General features: G+C 44.4%; 1 protein-coding gene and 1 pseudogene across 1 annotated transcript in view; both read left to right on the top strand.

Moving 5' to 3' along the window:
• Bace2 (beta-secretase 2) overlaps positions 1-19,596 on the top strand; it is an 86,151-nt gene extending 66,555 nt beyond the window's left edge. Inside the window, exons 7-9 of the mRNA XM_028752547.1 lie at positions 3,581-3,730; positions 7,674-7,842; positions 19,129-19,596. Coding sequence (XP_028608380.1) covers positions 3,581-3,730; positions 7,674-7,842; positions 19,129-19,382 — 573 coding nt within the window. The 3' untranslated portion in view covers positions 19,383-19,596. The remainder of the gene's footprint in view (positions 1-3,580; positions 3,731-7,673; positions 7,843-19,128) is intronic.
• A 1,258-nt stretch (positions 19,597-20,854) lies between these two features.
• Positions 20,855-21,805, top strand: part of LOC114608563 — a 6,388-nt pseudogene continuing 5,437 nt past the window's right edge.

The following is a 21,805-nucleotide window of genomic DNA, read 5'->3' as shown; positions in this document are numbered from 1 at the left end:
GCCAAGGTGGACATGGTTTCAGGATCGTCTAGAGTTCACTCAGGCTTACCACAACAAAAAGTCTGCTGGTAACTGTTTCAAACATCTCTGGCTTAGGCTGTGTGGAATGTGCTTGATCCTGGCTTAAGGGAAACCAGCTGACTGCTAGACTAATAATTCTTTTGCTTAAGACAGGCAGAACAGCAAGGAAGAGCCAATCGGCTGCTAACTAGGGAGTCAGATTGAAATTGCTCTGTCCCAACATTTTTGCTTATTTACAGGAAAGTGAACATCACAGGTGTACTTAAAATACAAACTTAACATTGACAGATTTTGTAACTGATAATTTAACAACATTAACACCTCCCTGGGCCCAGAGAGAGGTAGGTCCCCCTTGTTTTTCCCATGTCTACTCAAGGTCCCCACTAGATAACCAAACATGAACATTTTGTGCCCAGAGACTGTAGGTGATGCTGGCAAGGAGCTAGAGTGAGACCAAGTTGGCCAAATCCCAGCCACTGACAGAAAAACAGATAACCGTGGCTGTGTGTCAGATGCCAGCACAAATCTAGACACAAGAGGGGCTTTGACTAGCCTGTCCCCGAGTTGCAGAAGCCTGGATCTCTATGGGAAGAACACCCAGCAAGAGTGTGTGCACAGGGGTTGGTTTCCAATATCAGGCAGTGGTCCAGAGCAGCCATGCCAAAAGCAGAACAAATCCCTAGCTTTGCCAACAGCTGCTACACCCAAAAAACTGCCAAGTCAGTCTTTCCATGCTGTAAAGTTAGAATGCTTGCTAAAAATCAGACCCTACTTAAAATAAGGAGCATATGCCCAGTGCTTAAATATAAGTATGTCCTCTGCGGGAGTAGCAGGAGTGCCTTCAGACTTTACATTCTGAGCTTTAAGGGATTTACAAGAATCACAAGGACCAGTATAGAGTGTCAGGTGTGTGGTAGCCAGTGAGCCGCAGCCAGCCTTTGCATGCAGCTGGGCAGGTGTGTGGAGGAGTGAGGGCTTCGTACCCAGAGTTCATCTCAGCATCTCATGACTTAAGCAAATCATGAGACAGAGACCAGGAGCTTACGGCATTTGTTTGCTGTGTCTAAAATTATCCCATGATTTCATTTAGCACCTGTATCTGGGGGGAAAGGCAGGAGATAGTCAGCCTTGGGTGAGGTGTGTTCTAGTAGTGTGTATCCTTCGCCTTACAGTGCAGGGCCTCTGGACATTGGTCCCCTTTACTACAGGACTCATGGGAAGCCCATCCTCTTGGCCTGGGTTTCTTCTTACTTAAGCAAAGGGACAGATCCAGACTGGAAGAAACTATAATGTCTGGCTCTTGTCTCTCAGGCAGAATGTAAAAAGGAATGGCTTTTACATCTGTATATAAAAGGGGCCCTAAGATCCAGTCAACCCAGCTATGGCACTCCAGCTGGGGCTCAGCCCAGCACCTCCATGGCTGTAGAGTCCATCATCAAAATGGCACCTACACAAATGTCTTTCATCTTTAAAACTGACCAGAGTTTAGAATACCACAGCCCCTGGGGAGACTGTCAGACATATTTTCTGGGACCTTCAGATCTGACCTGTGCCATCTAGGCAATTGCCTGGCCTCTCTAGGACTCTCTGAGACTCACTCTTCATTACATATGGGTGCTGGTTGTGCATTTCACTGGAACACTGGGTATTCCTTGGAGGCCCAGACACTCTTAGCTCTGTGAAATCCAGCAAGATGATGAATCCTCTATCCTGATTAGCTCATCAGAGAAAGGGTCCTATGGTCCTGTTGGTGATCCACCACTTCTGTAAAAAGACAAATATGTATTAGCACCAGCAATAGAAACCTGACAAGTCTACTCTGGCTGTGTGTGGGAGGATTAACAGGTGGCTTTGTGCCTCAGAAGGTGGGTGATAGCACCTAGCATGTGCCATTGTTACACACAGCACCCACCTAGCAGTCAGGATGTAGGTGTCACCTGTTTCTTAGGACTGGCTCCTGGCCCTGGCTTCTCCCAATCTCAGGAATAACTGTCATCCCCCACCACCATCTGCTAGTGACTCTGGGGTACATATCTATCCCTACCATTCCCTGGAGCTCAGAGAACTCAGGGCACAGATGAACTGTCCACATTCCCACTTAATCACATCCAAGGTACTGCTGAGTACAGACCTGGGAAACTGGAGTGCAAGCTTTGCTGCTTCCCAACAGCCCCCTCTTCCCCCTCAGCCTCCTTCACCTCTCTTTCTGTCCCTGGCATCCAATGGGCAGGTTCCTGTCAACACCTTTGCTGTGGCTCTGCCTCTCTCACTCCCAGCCCTGAGCTCTTGAGATGGCACAAGCCTGTTAATTCCCCTGCAGGTGGAAGTAGGTGAGTGGTACCACTATCCAGGTCTTGATGGGCAGCACAGGTGTGCTTTTAGTCCTGAGTGTCACTCACTTTAACCCCACACGTTCCTCAATGTTGTGTTTGTGTAGATATTGGGCCCACATAGTGATACCTACTCAAGCACAGGTGAGGAACACCTGTGAAGTTCTAGGTTCAAGAACAGGGTCATTCATTACCAGGAAGCAAGATTTGTCACCATGACCTGCCCCAGGGAAAGACTAAGTAGGAGCCAACTGGAGCAGTATGCTATTGTTAAGCTAGGAGATAGGGAGGTTTTCTGGATGAGGTGGGGTCTAGACTGAGGTTTTAAGGAGGAATGTTTAAGAACAGTGCACTAGGAAGCAACTGGTAGACATGAACCCCTGAAGTGCACAGGTAGTCAATGTCCCAGAATACCTTGAAGGCCACTGTGATGGACAGTTTTGTCATATTGACATAAACCAGACATGGGAAGAAAATGCAGTTGAAGAATTGTCTAGATCAGGTTGGCCTGTGGGCATGTCTGTGGGGATTGTCTAGATTGCTCATTGAAATAGAATACTCAGCCCACTGTAGGTGGAACCATTCCCTAGTCTGGGCCTCCCAAATTGTGTAAGAGATGAGAAAACTGGGTGAAGGCAGCCAGACAGTAGGAGTTAGTTTCACTCTGCTCTCAACTGTGAGCATAATGTGACCAGCTGTGTCACCCTCTGCCACTGTCACGTGTCAGCTGTAACAAACGGTAACCTGAATTGTAAGAGGAGTGATCAATTCCCTTTCCCCTGAGTTCCTTCTCATCATGGTATTTTATCACAACAGAAATAAAACTATATTAGATACTTTTAGAATGTTTTTTCTTTTAAAGACTTGTTGCTGTATGACCTTGGGTGAGCTGTCACACCTCTCTATGCTTCAGTTCCCTCCCTGGTAATGTAAAGGGTAATGTGTGTGGTAACACACACAGGTTGGTGTGTTAGAAGGCTAGAGTAGTCATTTGCTAAGCATTTGTCACAGCTAATCCCAGGAAGCGATCTGGGTGTCTTTGCAGTTTTAATAATTATTATTGTGTCATCACCGTCTCTCTTCCAGAAGACTGATGTCCCTGTCACTCTGTCCAAATGAGATGTTGTTTATCCCTGTAGGCGTCTAGTACTGGGACCAGGGAAGCAGAGAGCTGTTTCCTGTTATGCGCCAGGCTGGTGCCTGCTTCTCACAGGATCTGTTTTGTCTAGATTCCAGAGTTTTCTGATGGCTTCTGGACGGGGGCCCAGCTGGCATGCTGGACAAATTCTGAAACACCATGGGCATATTTCCCTAAGATTTCTATCTACCTGAGAGATGAGAATGCCAGTCGCTCCTTCCGGATCACCATTCTGCCCCAGGTACAAACCTAGTTTGTACTCTTCACACGTAACTCTCAAAATCAAATGTCACACATGACTAGGCACCTTTGGGCAGCACCTTGTTGCTTGTTCTTGATCTAGCAGGTTTACTGGTCCATGTCAGTCTGCCTTATATGGCCACAGTCAGTAGGAAGTATGTGAACATGTCTTATTTTGAGCCTGGGATGGTATGGTCTCACCTCACATGGCAGCATAACAATCGCATGTGTCTTTCCATCATCAAATGCCATGGGTGATCAAAGTGGAGTTCTGAGAATGCCAGTGTCCATGGCCAATGAGTTCAGTAACCTGGGAGGGGGTGTGGAGTCAGCAGAAAGCTAGACTCTGACCACCTCTTGAAGTTCAAGCAAGTGGCCTCGGAATAGTTTGAGCTGTCCTTATTTATACGGAAATTTAGAATATGCATTCAAATATATGCAGTTTCAGATTTTCCTTTAATCACTATCCAAGAGTCTCAGCAAGTTCTTATTAAAATTCATTTCAAGTTCCCTTGTTTCCTTATGGTCAGTGATTAACCTTTATCCATATCTAAGTAGTATAGTATTACAATCCAAATGATTGTATCATAGCTAAATACACCTGAATATTGTGAGTCAAATGATTTAAGTGTTGTATTGCAAGCCAGACGATTATATCTAGCCAGCCATATTCAGTTTGAATTGTACACAGACCAGCAGTAAGCATGAAGTTTCAAGGTAAAGGACAATAGAATACAAACATAAACTTTTAATGGCAATATAACCTTTGCATTTTATCACCATCTGATTCAATAAGCTCACACTATGTTTTAAGGTGTCTTCATGCCATTATCTGTGTTAGTTTTATAGTATGGTTCTGCTCTATACACCTTTTCCATACATTTTTCCATCAACCCATGCCATTCCTTTCTTTTTGGTAAGCCCTTACCCAAGGCAAAGATGAATCTATCCATCTTATATTTCTTAAAAGAGCATAAAAAATTTTACTTACTAACTTATCATAAGAATGAACTAACTTGTTTTGAGAATGAACTCTTTATTGTTGACCCTTAGGCCATATCACTTTAGACCCTGTCTCTTTAGGCCCTGTCTCTTTAGAACATGTTTCTTTAGGCCCTGTCTCTTTAGACCCTATCTCTTTAGGCCCTGTCTCTTTAGGCCCTGTCTCTTTAGGCCCTGTCTCTTTAGACCCTGTCTCTTTAGACCCTGTCGCTTTAGGCCCTGTCTCTTTAGACCCTGTCTCTTTAGACCCTGTCTCTGTAGGCCCTGTCTCTTTAGGCCGTGTCTCTTTAGGCCCTGTCTCTTTAGACCCTGTCTCTTTAGACCCTGTCTCTTTAGGCCCTGTCTCTTTAGACCCTGTCTCTTTAGACCCTGTCTCTTCAGACCCTGTCTCTTTAGGCCCTGTCTCTTTAGACCCTGTCTCTTCAGACCCTGTCTCTTTAGGCCCTGTCTCTTCAGACCCTGTCTCTTCAGACCCTGTCTCTTTAGGCCCTGTCTCTTTAGACCCTGTCTCTTTAGACCCTGTCTCTTTAGGCCCTGTCTCTTTAGACCCTGTCTCTTTAGACCCTGTCTCTTTAGGCCCTGTCTCTTTAGACTCTGTCTCTTTAGGCCCTGTCTCTTTAGGCCCTGTCTCTTTAGACCCTGTCTCTTTAGACCCTGTCTCTTTAGGCCCTGTCTCTTTAGACCCTGTCTCTTTAGGCCCTGTCTCTTTAGACCCTGTCTCTTTAGGCCCTGTCTCTTTAGACCCTGTCTCTTTAGGCCCTATCTCTTTAGACCCTGTCTCTTTAGACCCTGTCTCTTCAGACCCTGTCTCTTTAGGCCGTGTCTCTTTAGACCCTGTCTCTTTAGACCCTATCTCTTTAGGCCCTGTCTCTTTAGGCCCTGTCTCTTTAGACCCTATCTTCTCTGTAGGTTTTGAAGTTTCCCTCACTACAATATATTGGCAAGTTTAGGTCCTCAGAATTAGTTAACATTTCCAAACCCTTTTCTTTTTCCTCATATATCCCTATCAGTTTTGAGACCATCCAATAAGGAATCTTTTTAAAGGTCTTGATCAATCATATCTTTACCTCACCTTTTAAGGAAGCAGGAATCATGGTGCCATCTCCTGAGGACTCACAGACTCACACTGTTGTTCCAGATATCATTCCCACTGGTCCTTTCCAAGTGGGAGAGAAGCTCAAAGGGCCTTACCTTGAGGAGGTCATCCCCAGAATATGCATGCAACTTTCCCAGGAAAGACAACATGGCTCCTGCCGTGAGAGAAAATATCCCTAGGCAGCCCTGGCCCCTCCCTGATGTCACCCAAAGGAGCCTGGAGTGGACCTGGATTCCAGGGCTAAGAACATAGTCCCTCCTCTCAGTGTGGGGAGCCACACAGCCTCAGGGCATAGCCATGGGGAATGGTAAAGGAGTTGAGACCATCTGTGACATCTACCACAGCAAATTTCTACTGTGACTTTGTATCAATAAAGTTGGGCTGTCAGAAGTAAACACCGCATAGTTCCTGTAACAGCAGTAACTCTTGCTTCCTGAGGGGCTCAGTAAAGCAAGTATGTCTTCCTGAGCCATATCTCCCACTCCACTCTCCAATTCTCTTTCCCTGAGCCCTGGCTTTGTGAGGGAGAAAAAATGAACCAACAGACTGGGAAAGGCCTGGGTGAGCTGCTTCTGCTCTCACAAGAGGGGGCACTGTGGAGTCATTTTCCTGCTACATGTCTCTGCCTAACCTTCTCCCTCCCTAAAATCTAGAGAGGTCAGATTCAGTTTTCCTGTCACCAGAATCTTAGGACAGGACTTGGGGCATGAGCACACAGGTACCAAATGCATACACGCACAGACACACACACACACACACACACACACACACACACACATTTATTATTATTATTATTATTATTATTATTATTATTAAAACCAGCCTCTATCAAACAGGAAATTCTGGGTTTCTTCATACACCCTTGAAAATGTGCTTGCTCTCAGTCTAAATTCTGCCAGCTGTCTGTATATGCTACTTTGGTTTAAGGTAGGCAAGTGCCTTTTTTCTGAGATTCATTAGGATTAAGTAAGTGTTCTCATAGATTGCAAAATATATGGTCTTGAATTCTTTAAGTAGTAGTGTTAGGCAGGGTCTCACTATACAGCCCCGGCTGGCCTGGCCTAGAACTCACTGTGCAGGCCAGACTATCCTTACACAGAAGTTTGCCTGCTTTTGTCAAGTCCATTATCTGGAGTTCTTCCTGGAAGAGACACACAAAAGGACCAACTAAGAGATGCAAACACTCTGAGTTGCATCTAGCCACCACTTATCCATGTCTGTCCGTTGCTTCACATTTGATACATAATCTTTTGCTTCTGTGTAATTTGTTCATTCAGAGGTGGTAAGAGGTACATTATACATGTGCTTGGGAAACCTTCAAAACCTTAGATCCCGGTCTTGCTGTGAAAACTAACCATATCCTCCACCTTTTCCTAATTTAAATGGATCTGCTCTGGAAGTTGTGTGCCCCCATTTAACACTGATCAAGCTTCACCTCATACATTGGTGAACACACATTTGCCAAGCCCCTATTCCAGGATAAAGTCCCAGGACTGTAGGGAAGAAATGAGTACCACCTCACCTTGAGGCAGTGCTTGCTGACTGATAGTCTAATAGTGCAAGAGTCAGTCCTGGAATGAAGCTCTGTACTCATGTGCACAAACCCACACTCAGAAACATGCACATATACACTTAATTAAATTTTTAAAAATCTTTGAAAAATAAAGTTTATTGAGACAATTTTGATCACATGTCTCAGATGCCTGGGATGATGTCATTGTTTCCTTTGATCTTTGTGGGGAGGGGAGGTTGGGGGGGCTTTTCACACAGTGGGACCTCCAGTTTTATGCTCTTGTGTAATCCATGCTTTGTTCTGTGTCTTTGCCCTTGCTTCTTCAACAAACAGCTCTACATTCAGCCCATGATGGGAGCTGGTTTCAACTATGAATGCTACCGTTTTGGCATCTCCTCTTCCACAAATGCACTGGTGATTGGTGCCACCGTGATGGAAGGCTTCTACGTGGTCTTTGACAGAGCTCAGAGGAGGGTAGGCTTTGCAGTGAGTCCCTGTGCAGGTAAGTGTAGTTTCCGTGGTGTAGGATCACCATATAAAGAGGGCCTTGGTAAATGTGCCCACCTGGAACTATAACAGTGGTGTGCTGGGTACTATTGAACCATTTGACATGTGCTCATTTGCAATAACTAGGAGAACAATAACCACGGAAATGGCTCATATTATTGAAAGTGATATGTGGGTAAAGAACCTTCCTAGGATGCAAGAAGCTCTGGTCAAGCCCTACCACAATGACAGCATAAAATCTGATGTAATGACATGCATATAAATCTCAGCTCTCAGGAGATGAAGGTAGGAGAATCAGAAGTTTAAGGTTATCTTTGCTTTCTTTCCTGCTGCTAGAATAAAATAGCTCGACAAAAGCAACTTAAGAAGACAGGGTTTATTTGACTCTCTACACCAGGCTACAGCCCACCATGGAAAGGAAATCAAAGCAGCAGAAGCCTGAAGCACCTAGTCCTATCCCCTCCATAGTCCTGAGTGGAGAGCAATGAATTAACGCACACATGCTAGTAGACAGCACACTGACTCCACTCTTAAGTTCAGAATCCCCTTTCTAAGGAACTGTGTAACCCACCATGAGCAGGTTCTCCTGTCCCAGTGGACATAATCAAGACAGTGTCCCACAGACATCCCCACAGGCCAGGCTGATCTAGGCAATCCCTCATCGAGATTCTCTTCTGAAGTTGCTGTAGGTTGTGTCAAGTTGACAATTAAAACTAATCAGCACAAATCAGTCGCATCAGAGAACCAGTATCTCTGAAGGTGTGGTAGCCATGTTAAGAGGGAAAACTAGTCACCTAGCCCAGACATACATGATATATAACGTACGTGTGTGTGTGTGTGTGTGTGTGTGTGTGTGTGTGTTATGTGTTCCTGTGTATACAGGTGAACATGTGAGTGTGGCAGTACACGTGTACTTGTGTGAACATGCATGTCAAGGCCAGAGAACAACCTAGCTGTCACTCCTCAGGATGCCATCTACCTTGCTTTTTATAACAGGGCCTCTTGTTGACCAGACACTCACCAATTTAGCTGGGCCATCTGACCTGCAAATCCCTGCATCTACCTGTCTCTGTCCCTTAGTGCTAGGATTGCAAGAGCCTGCCACCATGCTCAGCTTCTTCTCATGGGCTCTGAGAGATCAAACTTGGGTCTCCATGCATGTATAATGAGTATTTCACTAGCTTGAGTTGCTCCCTGACCCCTCATGTTTTTAATGTGTGATTTATCCTGTTATGTTGCCACTGAGCTCTTTCACTGTCTCATGTGACAGTGTGGCCTGAAATGTTACAGTATCCTCAACTCTGAATATTGTACTTCTTTTAAGGTGATCTTAAGAACCAAGACATTTTCCCCACAAACCCAGTTTCTATATTAAATGTTATTAAGCCAGGAGCTGGCATTGTGTACACATAACACCTGCCGGGGTGTGGTAACTGTACGCTGTCTGAATAGATCACTGTTTGATGTGGCTTGGCATTGTTGCACAGAGATTCAGTGCAGCTGTATTGATTTCACTCTGAGCTCTTTGATGTAGTGATACAATGTTTTTTTCTAAATGGCATTTAAAATATATTTTTATGGCCTTGGCACTTACACACTTGATTTCACAGCTGTGAGAAGATACCCTGGTATATGTCTCTTCTTCAGCACAGATTATTTAGCTATCAGAGTGATTCCTTTCCTGGGTCTGCAGTCACAGCAGCCAAGCTCTGTAGCCCTGTAAGAAATGGGCTAGATACCCTGCCTTTATCATTTTTATTCTTAATTATATTGTATTTGAAATTCTAGAAAGCGTTCATTCACTTCCAACTACTCTTGGGGGATGGGTCCTAGGATGCCTCTCAAGTATCAGTGTCTATGGGTGTTTGAGTCCTCTGTGCAAAATGGTGCTGTGTACACAGGTAACCCAGGCTCACCACACAAATACTTTAACCCTTTAACCCATTTCTATATCTCTAGTAGCATGATACAGTCCAAAAACAATGTAAAAGGTTCCTAGTCTGCTTGCTCAGGAAACAATGAGGGTACAGCCAACTGCATCCAATACATCCTTTCAAATATTTTCTATCTGAGGCTGCTTGAGTTCACAGACTCATCTATGCAGAGGGCTGGCTATGCGTAAGGCATACACACTTACAGAAAGTCTGATCTAATAGACATTTACTCATATTTTCCTCAAAAGCTTGTGGTCGATGTAGCTAATACCCCCTCCTCAGTTGGTGTGGATTCTTCTTACGACACTGCGCATGTCTTATTTTGCCAGACAGGTGTAAGTGTTGTATTAGATGTCTGTTGCTGCCTAACAGCTTTCCCCTGAACTTGGCTACTCTTGATTGTGGTTCCTAGTGCAGTTTCTAAGGATACAGCTATCACCTGCCTCCATCCGGCATCAGCTGCTGCTGCCGCCAAGATCACTCACTTGGTTGTTGGCACGAATCCCTCATTTGCTACCATGAAGGCATTGTCACAGCCTGCCTAAGTATCCTCAAAGCAGCACTTGGTCCCTCCCTAAATGACTGCCCCAAGAGGGGCCGCCATGAAACCCTTAAGACATAAGCCAAAGTCTTTCTTTACCCCACTCTCAGTGGCAGTGCTATAGTGTATGCCCTGCTCTGTTGGTTCTACAGTGTAAAGGAGAGGGCTACGTGGATTAAATATCAGGAAGTGGATCTCAAATGGAAAAGCCTCTTGAATTCTGTCTACCATAAAAAGGCAATGATTCATTTTCCTTGTCAGTTTGGTACGGCCTGCAGTCACCAGGGAAGAGCGCCTCCACAAGAGTCTCTAGGTCCGGTTGTCCTGTGGCATGTCTGTAGGAGATTGTCATGATTATATTAGTTCAGGTGGGAAAGCCAGCCCATTGTGGGTTGTATCATTCCCTTGGTTTCTGTCCTGGACTGTGTAAGTGTAGAAAAGGGGATTGGAAGCAAATAGACAAATAGACAAATAAAACCCATTCTCTTTCTGCTCTTGACTGTGGATGAGATATGACCAGATGCTCCAGGTTTCTGCCTCAATCTGAAATAAAGGACTGAGACTCTAAATTATGGCAAAATAAACCCTTCCCTGGCATGAAGACACTAGTCCTCACATGAACCTCAGGTCAGGGAATGGCTCTCCTACACCCCACTGCATGTTTAAAATCTGGGATGATATGAGCACACTGGTCCACACCCATAGTCTTTGCTATTTGAAAAGCTGAGGCAGGGGCATCCATCCAGACAGGAGTTTGGAGTTAGTCTCCATAACATTGCAAGCCTGTCTATTTAAAAAAACAACACTGATAATATAGCTCAGTGATAGAGTGTGTGCTTAGCAAATCCGAGGCCCAGTATTCAACCCCCAGGAACAACCTAGCTAAATAAATAGTAGGAGCTGCACTTTAGCCTCCATCTGTTTTAAGTCCCCACAGAACCAACCAAAGGGATGGAGGCAAAAGTTATGGGAGCCTCCAATATTTCCCAGTGCCCTTCTTTTGGCTTTATAACTTTGGGCAGCTCCTAGTTTATAGGATTCACTCAGGATTGCAGAGGAGCAGTGAGGAGAAGCCCTTCACCAGAATCCCTGAGGCTCCAAGAGCTTTTCCAAGACTGAGTTTGTAGACTTCCTGGCTTGTTTTCTGCTGGAGTACAGCAGTGTAGACGTGGCTCAAGGTCACTTGGGGGAAAGTGCCTAGATAATCTCCTTTTATTTGTGTGTATATGTAGAGCGTAGGTTGTATGTAAGTGTGTATGTGTGCAAACTAGTACATGTACACATGGGTTCTCATGCTTATGGAGGCCAGAGGTCAACTCCATGTGTCTTTTTGTCACTCTGCATCTTGTTCTTTGACACAGTGCCTTTCATTGGTCTGGAACTTGCCAAGTAGGCTACATGGCTGTTGGACAAGGCCCAGGGATCCACCTGTCTCTGTCTCTCCAACACTGGGATTATAACAGCATGCAACCACACTGGGTTTTTGGTTTGTTGGTTGGTTGGTTGGTTGGTTGGTTGGTTGGTTGTAGGAATCGAATCCAGGTCCTCATGCTTGCTTATCCAACACTTTGCCATCTGAGCCTTTCCCCAGACAGTTTTTTTTCTGCTGTCCATGCCAATTCAAACCCCCAATGCTGCTGAGAATCCCTAGGTGACTCTGTGCAAATATGGAACTGTGCCAATTAGCTGGATACTGTGAGCAATGTAGAACTGACCCTCCCAAGTCTTTGACTTATTCCTAAACAGATACTCTGGTCACTGGGGCCCCTTCAGCTGACTCCACATTGCCTTGTACAAGTGTCTTCAGCTAAGCAGATAATAATGATAGAGCTAAATTGACAGCTCTGGTGTCTGAATGCCTCCAGGGCTTCTGAAATACCATCAGCCTCTTTTTATAGACAGAGACATTTAGCACCCAAGAGCTATATAGATTTCAGCTCATACAACTTGAAACACATTGTGGATTATGGCAGTCATTCCATGGAGTTTTTCTTGCTGCAGGTTGAAAGTGGATCATCTGGTACAGCTCATGTTTAAAAATAGGGATGGTGGTGTGAAGATGAGCCTCGGAGATACGCCTGTACTTATCTACTTAGAATATTGTCAAAGACATCAAAGCTAAGAACCTCTGGCTCCACGTTGTACAAATGAAAACCCTGACCCCTATGGATAGTCTGTGCCTACTATAGAGAATACAGGCCCTGAGGATCAGGAGAAGGCTCATCCGGTAAAGTGCTTGCCACACAAGCATGAGGACCTGAGTTCAGTCTCAGCACCCTTGGGTGTAATGCCAGATTGGGGGTGGGGAGTCAATAGGAGGATTCCTGCAGGATGTAGGGAGGAAAGAAGAGAGAGGAGGGGGCTGCCTGTGTATCTAGAACCCTTCTAACTGCAGAGTAATAATCCAGAAGTGATTTTCTGCAGGGAATTTCTTGATCACAGATCTTCAGTTTGGTAAGGCCTTTTGTTTCATTTTATGTCACATGTGGGGAGGGGATCTGACAAGCATTTTTAGTAAAATGATATTATATCTCCAAGGCATTCATTATCAACCAGGTCATGGCCTTCTGGGGACAACAGAGAAAATACACAATTAAAATTTTAACCTCGGACATTGATAAAAGAATTAAAGTAACAACCTAGTAACAGCTGGCCATCATGGAGCACTGACATGTTCCCCAGGGACCATGTACACATTTAACATCTCCTAACTCACCTATTCTTCCAACACTGTCACTTACAGGGGCAGTTATGCCCCCATTTTACAGATGAGGAAAGTGAGAATCAAAGCAGATAGCTGGGAACACAGAGCAGACAGGGCAGTTAAACTCAGTGAAGTAGTAGCCCTGACAAGGAGCAAGGTTCTGAAACCAGCATCCACTCCCAGGTTCACTCCCCTCCCCACAGTGAACAATGACCTCTCATATATAAATCCAACATAGCAAGGTCAAATCGGCTTCATAGTAAGTTAATGTATCGAATAAATGCACAGATACCTAGTGAAGGGCTGTTCCAGAAAATAACATCTGGATATAGCTCTTATTGTTGCTGTTTTTGAGAAGTGTCTCAGGCTAATTTCAACCTCTGTATGTGGCCTAGGATGACCTACAACTTCTTATCTTCCTGCTTCCCCTAGTTCTGGGGTTCCCACAGCAGTTTGGGCAGTCCTGGGCATGGAGCCTCGGGCTTCCTGCATGCTCGGCAGGCTGGATACCAAATGAGTCACACCCCCAGTTCTCAGCCTCAGTTTGAAATCCACTTTCCTCCAATGCTGCGGGGCACATTGCTCTCGTGAGCGTGTGCTTGTATCTATCTAATGCATTGCGTCTGACAACCTGAGATTGGTGTTCTTCCCAAAACTCTTAAAGGAGCATGGTGAACGAAAAGGTTAAGTAAGAGGAGGAGGCTATGATGAGTCCTGAAGCTGGAAAAGATTTGGGCTATATAAGGGAGAAAGCAGGCAGAGATAAGAATCCAAGCTGAACATGGCTGGCAGACTAAACGGGGAGGGAAAGCAACAGAGGAGCCTTTGACCAAGAGAGGTGGCCCAGGCAAAAAGGACAAGAGGACAGGGTAGCCAAAGTGGCTGAGTTATATAGGGATCAGGCTAGAGGAGGAGAAACCACTGGGATGGAGAGGCTTAGGGTAGGGGCACAGTGAGGAGCACTAGCTGGATCCAAAGGTACTGAGGGCTGCTGCAAAAGCTGGCTAGCATCCGCTTTACTACTTTAATAGGCACCTCAGCCACACAGGTTTCAGAGACCTAGCACATAAGGTCATCTTCTGACTTCAAAGTAACAGTGTGTTCAATGATTTTATTGAGTTTGTTTTGGGGGGTTTTGTTGTTGTTGTTATTGTTGTTTTGGGGGCGTTTGGGGTTTTTTTGTTTTTTGGATTTTTTGACATAACACATATATGAAAAACACAGACAAATATAAGGCATTCAATGTGAGGAAGATTTCTGGGGTTGGTTCCCTGTCCTAGCGTGGCTGATTCCCAAACACTCCATGTGTTGTCCTTTCTAGAATTGTTACTAGCATGTATTAATTAATTGTTCACATTAGTGAGTCAGTATGATATTCTCACATATCCATACATTGTGAATGAATCCAACCCTACCCTAATTCTTCCACTGTACCTGACCATGCCCTTCTCAGTCCTTCATTGGGGATGGAAGTGTGTGTGTGTGTGTGTGTACATATACATATCTCTGCAATCTATGAATTTATATGTAGTTCACATTAAGTTCTGAGAATTTTTAGTTACTGTTTCTTCTTGGTCTCCTGCCCTTCTCTTTTCTTTGGCCCTTTAACATGACTAAGCAGTGTGAGATAATCCATATACACTGAGGATCTCTATTTGGTGCTCAGTATTCACTGTGTGTGTCAGTTCACATAGTTCTATTGTGATATATTTAATTTGATTGGTCCTTTAAAAAGATTTATTTATTTTTATATAGGAGTGTTTTATTTGCATACATATACATACATATACACATACATATATATATACACACACAGAGGTATGCACTGCCCACAGAGGCCAAAAAGAGGGTGTTGGGTCCCCTGGAACTAGAATTACAAATGATTTTGAGGTGCTATGTGGACACTGGAAATTGAACCAAGGTTGTCTTCAAGAACAGCCAGTGGTCTTAACTGCTGAGCCATCTCCTCTACCCTCATGCTCTTTGTCTATAGCACATGTACCATTAATAACTCCGATGTGTTTTTCATGTTCTGTATTGTACCAAGAAGTTTCATTTAGGTCTTCTAATATCTTCTGTATCTCTATTGTGTTAAGTATTCTTCTGACTTCCTCATTAGAGCATGGTGATAATCACAGCCATAATATCTTGTGTGCAACTGAACTCATCTGTGGCATTATTGAATAAAATTCTTCCCTATTCACTGCTTTCCCTACTTCTCTATGTGAACTATAAATTGTGCATTCTATCTTCTTGCTGTACTCTGCTCTATATAGACTGAATGCTTATCATCCTGTCTTAGTTAGGGTTCCATTGCTGTGAAGGGAAACCATGGCCAAGGCAACTCTTATCAAGACAACTTTTAGTTGGGACTGGCTTATAGGTTCAGAGATTCAGTCCATTATCATCAAGGAGGAAGCATGGCCGCATCCAGGCAGGCATGGTGCAAGAGGAGCTGAGAGTTGTACATCTTCATCTGAAGGCTTCTTGGAGAAATCTGGCTTCCAGGCAGCTAGGATGAGGGTCTTAAAGCTCACACCCCCAGTAAAACACATCCTCCAACAAGGCCATACCAACTCCAAAAAATTCACACCTCCAAATAGTACCACTTCCTGAGCCAAGCTTATTCAAACCACCACACTTCCAAGACTCCTCTATGGAAGCCTAATATCCAACACAAGACATCTCCCAGCCTTTGGGATAGAGCTTCTCTGATATGAGCTAACATTCTTCAGAACCCAAGGAATGAACCTACCCTAATTCTTCCACTGTACCTGACCATGCCCTTCTCAGTCCTTCATTGGGAATGGAAGTGTCTATGTGTCCAGGAACCTTGAGACACCAAGATCCAAAGATGCTCAGGGATGCATAAGCCTCTTCTATAAGATAGCCTGCTGTCTGCACCAACTCCAAGGACTGTCCAGTGCCTACATCATCTCTAGATGATACCAAGACTAACAGTATCAGCTCCATTCTAAGATGGCCCAGTGTCTCCACAGAATTTGAGCATCATATCTAGATGACATCACACTCAGTGTCAGATCCCTTCTGTGAGATGGCACAGTGTCTCCACAGAATCTGAGTATCATCTCTAGATGATGTCATACTTTATTCAGTGTCAGGTCCATGTACCACCTGCACTTGATAATCTCCAGATGATGTCATACCTCTCAGTGTAACACTGTGTTGTTCAGGAAATAGTGACAAGAGAAAAGTCTGCACGTTTTCAGTAGAGATGTCATTATTCTTCTAAAATGGTCTAGGGTTTGTTAGATATGGATACAGGACCCCTGGGTTTGAAGAACTGGCTAGACTATCTGCTGGAGGCTCCAGGAAGCCTTGACCCTCTGGTGTCTCCTCAACATGAGCCTATGCTGCAAATGCTATAGCCATTGTTCCCCTGGACTTCTGCCTGTTGCTTGTGATGGAAGCAACCTGGTGTATGCCTCTCTCTCTAGCCCACAGCCTAGAGGTGTACAACTGTGCCAGGACACTCTTGCTTTATTTTTCCTTTAGCATCATTTCACCCAGTGTCATGTTTGTTTCAAGTGGGAGATCAGGCTGGCCCCTGTGACTCTATCTTGGCTAAGCTGGAAGCAAAAGTGGTTTCAAGTGATTTTGGATTTCATCCTGCCTTCCTGCATTGCCATCTGTGCACTGCGCAGGCTTACTTTCATCTGTGTACTGGCTGACACATCTCATTTACAAAGTAAATTTGAAGAAAGGCAAACGACCTGCTTCACAGAAACATTCATAACATAAGAAAAATTTTACTATCTGAAAGATTAGTATACATCCGTGAGAACAGAGAAATGAAAATACAAATGGCCAGTAAAGTTTTCCTTTCTTTCTCTCTGCAATCCTGAGGATTGAACTCAGGGCCTCCTGCATGCTCAACAAGTGTACTACCACTGACCTGTTATCTCCATCTTTTGGTAATTCTCCCACTCAGAAGTAATATAATTGAAAATCAAAATTAAACATCAATTGATATGTCCATAATATGGCTTTTTGTGTAATCATCAAAATAGCTGGACTTAAGTTTTTTTGTTTTTTGTTTTTTGTTTGTTTGGTTTTGGTTTTTCGAGACAGGGTTTCTCTGTGTAGCCCTGGCTGTCCTGGAACTCACTCTGTAGACCAGGCTGGCCTCAAACTCAGAAATCCGCCCGCCTTTGCCTCCCAAGTGCTGGGATTAAAGGCGTGCGCCACCACTGCCCAGCTGGACTTAAGATTTAATGATAATGATTTTATCATAGAAAAACGTTACACGCAAGAATATTAGTATTGTCCTGACTGGTGTCTCTATGACTGTTTCCCTTCCCTCTATTTGCAAGGTTTCTATTGTAAATATGCATTACCTTCCTGATTTGGAATGGAGTCATTTGTCTTTGGAAATGATAGGGCAGAGCTTGGCACTTTTCCATAAATGAGCAGACAGGAAATGTTTCAGCTTCTACATACTAGAGGGACCAAGTCACCATTCCAGTACCATAACCCAACCACGAAAACCCAGGATGGACAGTGACATGACTGTGTGTCAGGAGACATCAACCTTCACAAGGAAGTGGTCAATGGGCTTTGCCCCCCGGGTGTTGTGTGCTAACATCCCTTTCCTTCCCTCCCACTGGGGACTTCTGAGGGTGTGGGTCAGTTGAGGCTGTATCTCACCATGCTTGGGTGTTGGCAGGCCATGTTCACTGGCTGGTTCAGTTAGTTTGGTTTTGGTTTTGGTTTTGGTTTTGGTTTTGGTTTTGGTTTTGGTTTTGGTTTTGGTTTTGGTTTTGGTTTTGGTTTTGGTTTTGGTTTTGGTTTTGGTTTTTGGTTTTTTTCACCCTCAAGTGCAAAAAAAAAAAACTAACTAAAAAACAAACACTTATCATGGAATTTACACAGGCCAGAAAGGGTATGGCCTTTGCAAAGGAAACAAATCATTTCTTCCTCCTTTAAAGGTATTCTTTAAAGACTATCATCCTACTGTCATTTTGACTTTGTTTTCTTCCCCAAGTGAAAAAGATCATATTTGACAAGACTAGAGATCCTGAGGCTTGAATCAAGACAACAGAAAATGTTTGGTGGTGTAGTATTCTGGGACTAAGAGAGTGGTCAGGAGACCTTTCTAATCCACTGTCCCCTGCACACAAGTAAAGCCTTTGGCTGCTATAGACCTGGAAGGAGAGGCAAGCCCAGTTATATGCAGTCACAAGAGCAAGATCACATGAATGTAGGCTATACACAGTCAGTAATGCATCATTCTAAGTGATAGTGGGTAAGATGATAGGTGATCTGAAGTAAAACTCACTCTGATTCACACTTGGTAGGGGCTCAAAGGCTCATTCCAAGAACAACCATGCTGTGGAGGAATAGAGACTACAAGACTCTGGTTTACTTGGAGTTTTCGCACAAGCTCTCAGAAATCTCACCCAGCTTCATTCACGGACCTTATTCCAACACTGGCGTCTTGAGCAGAAACCAATATGGCATCCTGTGTTTCTATGTCACCATTTATAACACAAGTCATATGTTTGTTAACTCATCACTTTTGCTTTATGGTCTTTCAGATTCTACATAGGATGAGGTGAAGTAGACCCTCCCAAGCCAGTGTGGCTAGGATAATCTTGGAACCACTAAGAGTGACTTGGGCTACATGTAGTAGCTCAAATGTAATCCCAGCACTCAAGAAGCTGAAGCAGGAGGACTGTCATAAGTTCAAAGGTAGCCTGGGCTACATAGCAAGTTCTAGGCCAGCCCAGGCTATAGAGTGAGATCTTGTTGCAAGAAAACCAAACAAACAAAATATTTAAAAGACTAAGTGTTACATGGGGTCAAATTAGCTTTGCCAAAAAAAAAAAAAAAAAAACAAACAAACCTTCTTTTACCCATCCCAGGCAGCTTCCGCTGAGCTTTCTGAATAGCAAACTGCCCCTCTTTCTACTCTTCCTTCATCTTCACTCGTGAGAGCATGCTGCTCCTGAGCTATCCCTAAGTGCACACTCAGCATCTGAGCAATTAGGGCCCCAGTGTAACCAGCCATGAGCTCTGTGTCCAATGCTAGTGGAGGCTTCTTGACTCACAGCTGTGACCTTTCTCCTTCTGTCTCCTCAGAGATTGCAGGTACCACAGTGTCTGAAATTTCGGGGCCCTTTTCCACGGAAGACATAGCCAGCAACTGTGTTCCAGCACAGGCTCTGAATGAGCCCATCTTGTGGATTGTGTCTTATGCCCTGATGAGTGTGTGCGGAGCCATTCTCCTGGTTCTGATCCTCCTGTTGCTACTCCCACTGCACTGCCGACATGCCCCCCAAGACCCTGAGGTGGTTAACGATGAGTCCTCACTAGTTAGACATCGCTGGAAATGAAGTGCCTCATCTGAACTCCAGCAGTCTTGAACTCAGCTCTTCCAAGAGGGATATTTCCAGTTGGCTTCTCTGTCCGTTAGTCTGGAACCTCGGCTGTGCATCTGAATGCCTTCCAGACTCGCTGTATCTTGATTACTCTTGATTTCCAAGTTTTCAGGTCTTTTCTACTTCAGAGAAAAATGATAATAAAAACACCTCATTGTGAACCAAAACAGTGCATTGGGCTTCAGGCTTTATGAGACTGATTATGCCAAACTGCCCAGTGTACCACCAAAACAAAAAATAACCCAAACAAAGAAAAACAAATAGGCAAGCCATGGTTAGTTACTATCTTCTCTTCAACCTCAGGAAAAATGAGTGCATTTAGTTGCTTGCTCTCTTGCCTAGAGGAAACTTTTGGTATTGACCATATTAAAGGGTATTCGGTGCTAGACTACTGCCTAGTCTAGAACAAGTGAGACGGTTTTCAGTATCCTAGCAGAAGAAGACTTGAGCCTGATGAGAGAGTCACTCAGCCTTCTTCTGCACCTAACTATACTGCAGGACCTTGAGTAGGTCTCAGGCTCCCCAGGAATGAGTAGCCACACACAGATCACACATCACACTAGGCCTTGCCAGGAAGATCTTTGCCCATCTAGGTATAGTAAGATGGCATACTAATGAAATTTAGTACCTTTGGCATGCAGGGAAAGGTGCCACTTGTGCAGCTTGGCCAGTGTTTTGAGTTTGGGTAGGGTTCAGGCAGCTTGATTCCCATGATTGCCCTGGCCTGTACGATGAGGCAGAACAGGTGCTGGGCTGCATGCTGTCTTGACATTCTGTCACCAAGCTGGCCATGGTCACACACACTTACTCAGATTTCAAGTTAATTAATCATGTTTTAATGAGGAAAACAAACTCTCTCATCTCTGCTGCCATAATTGTTTCTTTTCTCTAAATCTTCTTTGGAACTAAATTGGTAATTACTGATCTGGGAAATGGAGACATGGCCAGATGCCTATGCTTCTGACCAGCTGTCAGGGAAGGAAAACTCGTGACTTGGAGTCATTTCCACTTTTCTGAGTCCTTTGAAGCCGTGCATTTCCCTTCATAAGATGCCTTGGGTCCAAGTGTACCAATCCAAAACAACTTGAAGGCACCTGACTGGCAGATGACCCCTGTGGGTCTTCTCTGGGTGGGAGTTGGGGTGTGGTAAAGCCTTGGCAATGGGAGATCAGCAGGACCTTTATTTACTGCCATTTGAGGCCTTTGCCAAAGAAAGGCACTCCATGTGGCCACCTATTTATGAGGGGACATTAATTGACATACAAAGTCACCTTGTGGCACACCCCACTATTCCTGTGCCAAGCTCAGTCCTCACTTTGTGATGCTACCTGCTACCAGGATAGGTTGGACATAAAACATTCCACCCAAAGTACTAAGCAGCACCTCCAGCAGGAGTGTCTTTGGTGTTGACAACAGTCTTTGTGCGGATGTCTCAGTCATCTGTTCTGTTCACCCCGGTCACCTCCATATTGAGAAATACATGGCCATGCCAAGGACACGCGGGAGCCATCCAGGAATGTCACAGTGAACTAGAAGACTCCCCAGCAGCCGGAGGAACCTTCTGTGAGATTCTCGTGTGAGAGGAGTTGAGCTGTTGAAAAAGAAAGATCCAACCAAAGCAGGGATAGCTTTGTTTTCTCAAATGCTCACAGATGTGTCCTGCATGCTCTGGTTGAGCATGAGTAATTCCAAACTTCATTACAGAGTTAGAAATCTCTGGAAGTGGGATCTGTTCACCTGTTGATTTTTCCATCGATTACTATCTTCTAGGAAGATTTACACGGAAAAGAACCAAGTTCTCCTAGACTCTGCCTCCCTTCCCTATTCTCTGAGGACTCTGCATCCCTGATATAGGAGGATTTCTCAGTCTTCACACTCATGATATCTGATTCTTTGTATTAGGTTGGGCTTCTCAAGTGCAAGATGTCAAGGCAGGTGGAAGATTACCAGCATTTTTGGTATTTCATATCAAATGTGTCTACCTTTGTATCTCAGATACCACTTGACGTGACATTTTGATGGGAATACTTAAATTACAAAAGCATAGCTTAGCAACCAGAATGAAATCGGCAGTTGAATTTGGGACATTTTCCTGGCATATACTTAGTCAAAACTGTGGTGGCGCCCACCTTCTCAAGTTCTGCAAATTGAGACTTCACTTGGCAGACATTCAGGAATGTTTTCCTTGAACAGGAATCAAAATAGTGGCCTTTTGCAGGTCTCAGTTTTACCTTGAATAGAATTAGGAATGGACTGGAAGATCTTTCTCCCCACATTGAGAGTCTCTGGTGATCTGTGTACAGTCTCCTGGTATGGCCTATGGAATTTCGTTCTTCCTTCCTTCCTTCCTTCCTTCCTTCCTTCCTTCCTTCCTTCCT

Source organism: Grammomys surdaster, unplaced genomic scaffold (assembly GCF_004785775.1).
Source record: "Grammomys surdaster isolate TR1022 unplaced genomic scaffold, NIH_TR_1.0 125925, whole genome shotgun sequence".
NCBI classification, from domain to species: domain Eukaryota; kingdom Metazoa; phylum Chordata; class Mammalia; order Rodentia; family Muridae; genus Grammomys; species Grammomys surdaster.
Note: the sequence above shows the minus strand (reverse complement) of the source record. Positions and strands in the feature narration are given on the sequence as shown.